The sequence below is a fragment of the Podarcis raffonei genome, chromosome 7, assembly GCF_027172205.1.
Source record: "Podarcis raffonei isolate rPodRaf1 chromosome 7, rPodRaf1.pri, whole genome shotgun sequence".
Classification (NCBI taxonomy): domain Eukaryota; kingdom Metazoa; phylum Chordata; class Lepidosauria; order Squamata; family Lacertidae; genus Podarcis; species Podarcis raffonei.
The window spans coordinates 44,970,548-44,981,498 of NC_070608.1; the positions used below are offsets into that span (position 1 = coordinate 44,970,548).

Genomic DNA, 10,951 nt, shown 5'->3' on the forward strand with positions numbered 1-10,951 from the left:
CCCTCATTTTCTTTCTGTTTCTCGCCTTGACTTTTGCTATGCTCTCTCACCTTCCTCTGTGATAGTGATATAGTGTTGTCCAGAGAGTGTTGTGTAGAATGGTGTTAAATGCCAAAAGAAAATTCAGCAGTTTCTTTTCAGGTTCATTGTAAACTGGGGGTGGGGAGGAGAGAGAAATCTCTGTTCCAATCCAAAAACATAAAAGTGCAGAGTTTCTTTTACAGAGAAAAACATACAAATAAATGGAAGGCATTGCCCACAGAATGCAACAGCATTTCATGCTCTGGCATTAAACTGCTGTACTTTATAAGGCTATGTTTCCACTAGATCATTTTGCAATGTAGCTTGACGCCTTGACACGCTGTAGTTCCATGATTGAAAAATTTGTCCAGTATAAATTAAAGCTCTATACTGGCCCCTTTTACGTCGTAACATCTATCTCACAAATCTAAATATCTCACTGGCACTCCTTAGAGCCAAGATCCTCTTCTCCAAATATTTGTTTAATTCTACCTATGCCCCACTGATCTTATGAGGAGCTCAGAGAGGCTTACCTAAGGTTATCAGGTAATCTCATATCCAGGCACCTTGGAGGAGCAACCCAACTTTTATTCTAACAGTTTTGTGATATGAAAAACAATGGCCGTTCATAACCAAGATTCTTCCCCTCCCCCTGGTTTTGTAAAGTTGTCTTATGCTGCACTCTTGAAGTTGGCATTCAGTTGACTGACAAGCGTTAGGGAGCAGCATACGTACTACTCGGCTGATGGAGTCAGAGGGTCATTGGTAGAATGGCACTTACGCTGCCAGGGACACAGTACGGTAATATGGTGTGGTATGCCCACAGAAAGCTCCATGTGTGTAGATGCCCTGCCAGCAATGTGCCATCACTGGTGGGAGCTGAAATGAGGTGTTTCTGGGGCATTTGAGGTGAGGCCATGATTTCACAGGATCCTAAGCCCCCAATACGACCCCAAGCAGGTCCCAAAAACTAGTGTCAACTTTGTAGAGCTTTTTAGCCAAGGCAAACTTGTCTATCACTCTTCTCCATCTAGCTGATATTCACCATGGAAGGCGAGCATTTCCCATTTGCTTCTCTTCTGTTTTTATTTTATTTTTCACTTTTGCAGATCACCCTATAATATACATTCCCGGGGCAGCTAACACTGTAAAAAATAAAATAAAAGCTACAACAATAAAATGGATTCATTCAACAAAATGTGATGAAGCGCTAAAACAACCTGAAGTTAAAATCAAGAACAGGGCAGAGAATAAAACATCAGTGCTAAAAATAGATTTAAAAGCTAACAGCAGGCATTAAAAGATTTAAAAGTCCTGGGGAAATAAAAATACATCTGCCTGGCACCAAAGATACATTAGAATAGACACCAGGTGAACCCTTCTGAGGAGTACGTCCTCAGGCAGGGTGCCGCCACTGAAGAGGCCCTTTCAACAGCAGTGACGCTTTCCCCCTCGCTTGATGGATCGCCCAACAGAAGGCATCAGCTGATGTTCTCAAGGTGTAGGTAGATGCATGTGAAAAGAAGCAGTCATAGAATATAATTAATAATAATAATAATTTATTTGTACCCCGCCCATCTGGCTGGGTTTCCCCAGCCACTCTGGGCGGCTTCCAACAAAGATTAAAAATATATTAAAATGTCACACATTAAAAACTTCCCTAAACAGGAATCATAGATTTGGAAGGGACCAAAAAGGCCATCTGGTCCTGCAATGGGGGACCAGATACAATGCACAAATCTTTAGCTCAATGTGGGGCTAGGATCCATGACCCTGAGATTAAGAGTGTCATGCTCTACCGACTGAGCCCTTCAGGTAGATGGTTGCAAGCCATGAGGAGACTTGAAGGTCAAACACTTTGTATCGGGCCCAGAAATGGACAGGAAGCCAGATAAAAGCACTCACATAGCCAGTTCCAGTTAGCATATTCTGAACCAACTGAGCTTTTTCAAAGGCAGCTGCACGTTACCAGGTCATGGATAACGGAATTCCTCTCTGACTGTGGGGTTTTTTTTACTCATTTGCCTTCACTATTGAGTTTTGCCCCTCTCCTTTAGTCATTTTTTTTAACCAAAATAAAAATTGAAACCTTCCCCGCCCCCTTGCTTGGTGCATCTCCCTTTTTGTGTTCTTGAACATTTCTTTGTCCAGTTTTGCAGGAGCTATATCATCAATCCTGAGAGCTAGGATTGGAAGTTCTGGAAATCTTATTGAAATCAACCCACCTTCTTGGCATTAGGGCTTGTAATCGGGGTATGCTGGGTTTGCCCATTTTTACTTCATCCCCATCTCTCCCACCCCCACCAAGTATCCTGCCATTTTCCGAGGACAAACTGAAAGCTATCAGTAAGAGGTTTGGAAGAAGGGAGCAATGGATTGGGGGGGGGGGAGAGAGAGAAGCAGAAAACCTTGATTAGAAAGTATAATTTAATAGAATGTGTATTGAACCAAATGTATTGATTAATGTGGAGGATATAGTACTTATATTGATTCAAACTAGAGATTTAGTACTAAAAGCTGTAAGCCAAAAAGCTGTTGCAGACTGCTACAAAAGTCAGTTTAATGCTGTCCTTGAGAATGCCTTCACAAAGAAATTCTTCTAATGTTTGAGGAGTAGGTAGAATGCTGTATATGTCAGTTTGATCCCGGAGGGTTTTATTTTGTACTCTAATAGCTGTTACGAGCCTACATTATATCCAAGGAGTAATTTTCCTTAGGGTTGCCTGGCTCGCTTTGTGTCAATATTCTAGCATTTTAAGTCACGTACAGTATATGCTTCTGGGAACAGCGCAGGAGCCAGCCAGACTCATAATGGTCTGCATTCATTAATAAAGGCAGAAGCTTCTGTCCCTCCATTGCCCACTACAGGGATGCCTCCCTGGTCTTTTGGGACCTGTACAGACACATTTAAAGAAAGCTTTATTTTGAGTGGGCAGGAGATGAAATGCAGGACTTGGAGGCATTTCCTAAGTCAGCTATATGCCCGAGCACAGAGGTGACCTTAATGGGTCAGAGAAGAATGCAGGTCAAAAGACTTATTATCCAGCCTGTTGGAAACCAATTGCTTTTGGTGTGCGTGTGCGTGTGTGTGTGTGTGTTTTTTAAAAAAGTGGTGCTTAAAGGTTAGTAATGTAGAAATCTGTTTTACAACCTGAAACTGTATTGGAATGCCGTGGGCTTACAGAAAAGGGGGAGAAAGCAGGAACGGGGCTTAGTTTTTAAATGCAGATTTCCCATCAATTTTAAAATGTTAGTATACCATAATTAGTTAATCAGTGATGATTGATTACTGGTGTTCACTTTCTTGAATTAAGGAAAGAGAAAAACATGCTGCTGTGATTCTGACACCATCTGTTGAACAATAATGTCCCCATTTAATCTTTCTATTTCTTTATTTGTAATCTGCTTTTCAGAAACAATTGCATTCATTTCATTCAGCTTCGAAATGTCTCATTTAAATTGAATGCAACAGCACTTCACGTTTGGGATTCTAATGGGGTATTGGAATCAGGGGGAGATTTTCTCATAGTAGTTTTTTTTTCTAGTACTGTTTCTCTTTCTCAGATTGCTTTCTGTAAGAATTTAGTTCAGGTAAATACAACAGGGTAGAGAGGAGACTTCAAACAGTTGCTGGGGGGAAAACCCTGCTTTTTCACTGTTGCAGTGAAAGCTGTGGAACTCAGTGACAAAACACAAGAGCGTTTCCCAAGTTCACTGAAATGGACGCAGCCCAAGTGTTTAAAGCACCAAGCTGCCAATTGTGGATTTAACATGAGTTTCTGAAACCAAAAGGGTTGAATAGATGATCATATGAATGTTAAGTTCCACTGATATCACAGAGCAAGTGCCATTGGAAAGTTAGTATTTTAGAATCTTTGGCATGTGACATATGCTGACATCACATTGTTCCGTGGAATGCAAGGATCCTTGAACTCTATGGCTTCATTTTTGTTGTTAGGAAATAATTAAAAACAAAAACAAAACCCTAACTTTCTATTATTGTGTTTTTATCATTGCACCTGAATTTCTGCATACAGCATGCTTTTGCAAAGCAAGATTACTCTCTCTGTGTGTGAGACAAACGACAAAGCACAAAAGACATCAATTCTGATCCTGGAAAAGAATACAAATTCTAATCCAGTTTTCTTTTTCAAACTGACAAAAATCTACAAAAAAGCTGAAAGAGCTCCCAGTAAAACTTTCTCAGCAATATACAACGCAGATATCTAAATACTGAGGTAATAGGATTGAGATTTCAAAAATTTGCTGGATTTTATATCTTTATTTAGATGAGAATTTTTGCTTTGCCCTTTTAATGCACACGCATCACTCAGGGTGCCTTAGAGTGGCAACATGGGCAATAATAATAGAGTGGCAATATGGGAAGGAGAATGAACTCGGGGAAATTACTTAGTACTGCATGCTTTCCAGAAGATCAATTTTAAAAAACATCTGCCTCAAATATACTGTATGTCCTGTAAAGGGCAAATTCCATTCTCAGAGTTACACAGAAGCTCTTAACTCTAATATTGGTTCTCCCTGTGCACTGAAAACTCCCATGTTCATGTCAACAGGAGCTCCATCTTTCGATTTCCCCACTTGAGTTAGCTCCTATTGTCATGGAAGTGGGAGTCCAGAGCACATGGAAAGAGGAGGATATCAGAGCTCAGATCTGCTGGGTGGATAATAGAGGAAAATTTTGTCCTAAATTTTTAAACACAACCTTCTTTATATAAAAAAACACCCTTAAACCAAAACCTCCAGCAGTTCATAACTGGGATTAATGGTTGCAATTTTCAGTCGCTTATACATGGTGTCTCCAGTAGACAACTTTTTTGTTTTTTTGTTTTGTTTATGGCAGAATATAATGTAGTTCTCTGTGGGATTCAAGAATTTTTCTCCTTCCCTTACCTCTTTCCTCCCATCTTTCACCTTTTTGTCTCATAAATGTTATATCTGCACTATACTCAAAAACAGCCTTTCTCCCTAGGCAGGTATTTCTTTCTAGTCCATTGATGCTCTAAAAAAATGCACAGAGGTTGCACATCCTTGTAGTCTCAAGTATTTAGGGAGGCTGCTCAAGGTACATGTTTGTGTCTTTCCTTAATTAGCAATTTTTCTCGCTGTTGCTTTTCTCTGAGTTTCTGTCTCCATGTTCTCTTGAGAATCTTGTTGTGCAGCAGGCCATATTGGCTATGGAGCACCACAGCAGGGCTCAGCAGAGAGTAATCCCATGGTTTCTTTTATATCTTCCACATTAATGCCTCCATGCTCTTTTTTTTAAGGAAAAATTATTGTGATTTGGAACATCGGAGGGTGCCTTATACCATAAACCCATTTTGTTCAATATTGTCTATGCTGACTGGCAGTAGCCCTCCAGGATTTCAGACAGGGGGTGTGCCCAGCCCGACTGGGAGGTGCCAGGGATTGAGCCTGGGACCTTGCGCATGCAAAACAGATGATCTACCCCTATGCCACACCCCTTCCCCTTTTGAGTGCTGATCAGACACCCAGTCCAATGCCCTGCAATGCAGGAATCTCAAGCATCATGGCCATCCAACCTCTGCTTAAAAACCTTCAAGGAAGGAAAGTCCACTACCTCTCATGGTAGTATGTTCCATTGTTGAACAGCTCCTAACCACCAGAAATTTCTTCCTGATGTTTATTGGGAATCTCCTTTCTTGTGGTCTACTAAGACCCCTAGATCCTTTTCACATATGTTACTGTTAAGCCAGGTGCCCAACAACTTATATTTGTGCAGCAGGTTCCTCTTGCCTAAGTGTCCCAATTGAAATTCATTTTGTTAGTTTGGGCCCAGATCTCCAAGCTCTTAAGGTCATATTGAATTGGCTGCCACTCCCAGTTTGGTTCCACCTGCAAATTGCATGAGCACCCCCTCAATTCCTGCATCCAAGTTATTTATAAAAGCACTGAACATCAAGGGGCCCTGGACAGAACCCTGCGGTTCTGTCACTTTGTTCCAGGATGACGAGGAAGCATTGCCCATAAGGCTTTGTTTCCAGACCCTTTATCACCTTGATCACCCACCTCTGTACATATTCCAGCTTGTTAGTATACTTTTGAAGGCTACATAAACCTACATTATGGTGAGACTCTTGCTGCTCAGTTTTGCCATCAATGCAATGCAACAAACAAAGTCTGCCCCATTGCTTGGGCAGTCCAGTCCCATCCCCTCATCCCATCCCATTCAGAGTGAAGGCAATCCAAGGAAGTTATTTACCAACATTAACATTGTCAAGTAGTGAAATCTGATGGGCCCCACGGTGGCATGACCCCCAATTGGCCAGGATCATACAGTGAAAAATAAAAAAGGCCTAAATATACACCGAAGCGTCAATATAATGGGTCTGGGAACAGGTAGGTGGGTGGTGGGGAAATATGCCTAATGCAGGGGCAGGTTTCAGGTTTTTGTTCAATTTTGCATCCCTCAAAAATCCAGTTTTACCTAGAACATGTTCAAGCATGAAAATTCATTCAGTACAGCATTATACATTTATGCTTCAGAGAAAATTCTACTAAAGTATTTCAGATACTGAACATGGTTGTTCCTCACATTGCCTTTAAGAAGATTATAACTCGATTGTTTGAGTCATCTGGACCTACCTGCATCGTAGGGAGCACCGAACGATGTAAGATGTGAGCAGATTAATAGGATATCATCAGGCATATGGAAACAGATACTCTGGTGTTGTCTTGGTCACATGGATTTCAGCACATTTCAGACATTACCATAATGAGCACATTTCTGTCACGCTAAATCAGGAAAACTAATCTCTTAGTTATATTCAGTTTAAAGACAGGCGTTATTGGTCATAATAGCCACTATTTGCAGATTTTCTTGTCTGTCATTGTTTTACAGCATTTTGATACATGTCGACTGATGTGGGAAATGCTATGCATGAAATCAAATGGTCTTGGGTTTGCTTTTCTGCTTTTTAACCTTTTAGATTGTTATTCAGCAGGCAGAGCCCTTGTTGAGGTATTGTAGCGACTAGTACACTGTGCAACCTAGTCCTAAACATGGGTGAAATTCAGCCTTATGATACATTGGGTATATGCACATGGGGAATAAGATCCACTCTCACAGTAAAACTACCCCCCCCCATGCTGCACACATATACCCTAAATCTATTCTGGGGGTTACCCCAACCCTCTAGAGCAAGTTGAGGGAGGAGTGGGTGAGAAATCCTATTGTGCAAGCAGGCCACTTTCCACACACTGAAGGCCCACCTTCAATTCCCATACAGTTACTCCCATAAAGTTCAGTGGGATTTATTCCCTACTAAGTACCTGTAGGATGCTTGGGTGTAGCATTAGGTGGTGTCAAAAATATTGAGTCCTATATGAATAAGTTCTGTCTTCCTTCAGGATTCTTCTCAAACTTTCATTCTGTCCTTAGACTCACTTGCCACATACTACTGACCTCTTGAAAAGATACCTAGGGAGACATCCACACAAAGAACTATTATACTGAGATTTGTCCTAGGCTCAGCTGCAACATACCAGTGGCTTCTGAAAAGATACTTATGAAGATATTAACACAAAACAGCTAGCATACTAAAATTTTCCACCAGCCGATGGATCTGTAAGCATTCTCACAAAAGGAAGGGCCATGCCACATTCACTGGCAATCACCCCCAGATGTTTGCATGGTCTGTTGGTGTTTTCTGCATTATAGGCCAAAACCAACATATTCACAAATGGCCATTTAGGCAAGTACTGTCTAGGACTTTGACCTAATGTACTTTGAAGTGCATAAGATGAAGATTATAGAAATGATTCCAATATGCAATACAGTGGTACCTCGGGTTACATACGCTTCAGGTTACATACGCTTCAGGTTACCGACTCTGCTAACCCAGAAATAGTACCTCGGGTTAAGAACTTTGCTTCAGGATGAGAACAGAAATCGTCCTCCGGAATAAGATCCACGTGTGATGTGGCAGCAGCAGGAGGCCCCATTAGCTAAAGTGGTGCTTCAGGTTAAGAACAGTTTCAGGTTAAGAACGGACCTCCGGAACGAATTATGTACTTAACCCGAGGTACCACTGTACAAAGCAACATCAAAGTATGTATAATAGGCCATTTAACACAGTGACATGCATTGCAGCCATATGTTCTTTTTGCGCCCGTGCTTTGTTTCCTTGGCTATACAATAACCACATATCTCCTTTTTTTCTTGCAGAATCATACAATGACCCAACATAGCAGTTAGTGCAAGGCCCAGTTCTTCAGGAACCGATTCTTTGCGGGACAAGAAAAAAAAGGGAACATGTTTAACTCTTTGCACGAGACTTTCATTGTTAATGTATATTATTCAGAAACATTGTATTGTACCATAAAACTTGTATTATCAAAACTGTTGGATGTTCATGTGTTTGAACTTTTGAGCACCGGAGAGACTTCTTGTATATAAAGTGTTGCACATGTATTATGTTGTCTGATACTAAAATGGTCTTATAAAGACAAGTGGACTTGGGCCCTATTCAAGCAGGATTAAAAGAAGAATAACGTATAAAGGGAAAAAAGGCTTAAGACAAATGTTATTTTCAAGGAAGAAACAGGAGAAAAAAACTAATACATTACAACCCTATTTGGCTTTCCTTTCATTCCAGCTTATGTCTACAATTTCTCTTTTGGTATACAAGCAAATGAATTCAAGAGTATTTTTATTGTTGAAGATACTTGCAAAAGTAAAAATAAATAAAAACGAACCGATTCTCTCCAAACTGACCCCCCAGCTGAATATGGCCTGTATATATATTTGTAAGCCTTGCGATATGACAGATAGCATTACCATATATGCAATAGTTGTTATGTAGATTGTCAAAGAAACTTTTTTTCCCCCTGGATACCATTTGAAGCTTTTGAGTGTTCAAGACTTTTCCTTAATGACGTCACATGGCCAAATTTTTGAATCAGTTGAACTAACCTGTATGTTACTGTTATTAATGTTTACTCTGCGGTCTGAACCTGGAGATTACTGGAATGGTTTTCCAAGAGGAAATAAATTCAGTTTACCATTACATTATAGCGTGGCTGTGCTTTTTGTCCCAGATACAAACAAACCTGCTCTCCTTTTGCAACTTAATTTTGACTCGTAAATAAACAAATTATTTTCCCCTTCACATCACACAGGATCCCAGAAATCAGGCTCTTACTGCCTCTCAAGTTCTAGTTTAAATTTGTTACTATTTAAGACGTATATTTCTTTAGAAAAACACCAGGATTGTCATGGTAAGTGATCTGAATCCAGAGCTTGCAAATGTCAGTCTCCTAAACCAGGGGTGGAGAACCTGTGGCCCTCTAGATATTGTTGGGAGTTGGTGGCTTGGGCTGATGGCAGCCCAACATGGACAATGGTCATGGATGATGGGAGCTGTAGTCCAACAACATCGGCAGTACTCATGCCTGTCCTGAACTTTGTGACTGCCATTTGTCCAGTTTTTTAAAAAGTCTGGGTGTTTCTGTTTTACAGTGCAGTCCTAATGTGTTTACTCAGAAGATTTAAATTTCACTGAGGTCAGTGCATTTATTCCCCAGTAAGGATGGAAGAATCTGTCGAGTTCAGTTCTCTCAGTTGCTCATTCTCCAATCTTAAATTCGGTTTTCCATATTTTGCAGGGGGGAACCCCCACTTTTTTAATCCTCATCAACACTTTAGGACAAAGTTCGCCTAAGAAACAGTTTTATAAATAGTACCTATTTTTTTGCAAGCAATTTTTCCTATTATAATGCATTTTTGTGTAAGTTTAACTAAGACCATCATTTTCACGCATACTTTCCTCTGATTATATATATGTGCATTTTTGCAAACATTGGTTGGAGACCTACAATGCAAAGTTCACATACTATTTTGGAAAGTGAGAGTTTGATAGATCTGGCTTTAACGGCATACTGAGTCAAATGTCTCCCCCATCCCTCCTGCCCAACAAGTATGCTTAGGATTGTAGCCTTTGCTTCCCCTTTCTCTCCTTTCAGTATTTTCACATTTCAGACACTGTTGGAAGCTCGTGCGCTTAAATGATTATCTTATGAAGGGAGCGGTAGCCAGTTCTCCCCCCCCCCTCAAACAGAGGTGGCAACCCTGTTAAATTCCAGCCACAGCATTGACATGGACTCCTCTACCCTCCAGTCCCTTGTCCTCACTGCTGACAGAGATGGCAGTAGAGGATGTGGCCAGAGAGAGCGCTTCAGTGAGCACTCCAGCCTTACATTTCCTGTGGGGGATTGTTCAAAGCCAGCCGAGAAGTGTTGCCGAGAACTGCATTAACCTGTTTGTCCCAAGTATGTGTAAAGGAAGGATGTACCATCAGGGTTTTGCTGTTGCTGCTGGTCCTCAGATATGCTGCTATGAATGTTCACCCCAAATCTATTCTCTGCATTTGTTGCACAGTGTTTCTGGAATCCTTATGCAGTGGTTAGAGCTACACAATGTGATACCAGAAAGAGTTGCTGGCCTTTTCCTGTCAGGGTAGATTTTAAGTGTGATTTCCAGTTTGCTGAGTGTCACATTCTGAATCTCCACAGATGGGAGGGCTGGAAACAAAGTTTTCAAAATGCCTCTGCTTGCCAGAGATTTCAAGGAAAAAATGTGCCATGTTTCTTTCTCCAGCCTTGAGAATTTTAGGCATACGTCTGCCAAGAACACAAAAAAACACAAAAAAAGAATATGGGATTTTAAAAAGTAGTCTAAGAAAATCTCATTTGTGCTGACAAAAGGATAAACATGGGCAACTGTGCATACACTGCAAGTACAATGCCAGCTTCTATTTATAATAACTCAGACACCCATTCCGCTTTCATTTCCATTAATATGTTACTCATCTCTGCCAATTTGGATCTGATTATGTCTTCTTTCTTCATGGCAGATACCTTTTCCAAAAGTGCAGGCATTTATTTCAGCCTT

At 40.8% G+C, this 10,951-nt stretch overlaps 1 protein-coding gene across 12 annotated transcripts in view; it reads left to right on the top strand.

Annotated features, from left to right (window-relative positions):
* Positions 1–9,068, top strand: part of ZNF521 (zinc finger protein 521) — a 291,423-nt gene extending 282,355 nt beyond the window's left edge. For all 12 annotated transcript variants that reach the window (XM_053396362.1, XM_053396360.1, XM_053396361.1 and 9 more), the window contains one exon: positions 8,228–9,068. In XM_053396362.1, the coding sequence (XP_053252337.1) occupies positions 8,228–8,257 (30 nt within the window). In that variant the 3' untranslated portion in view covers positions 8,258–9,068. The remainder of the gene's footprint in view (positions 1–8,227) is intronic.
* The last annotated feature ends 1,883 nt before the right edge of the window (positions 9,069–10,951 follow it).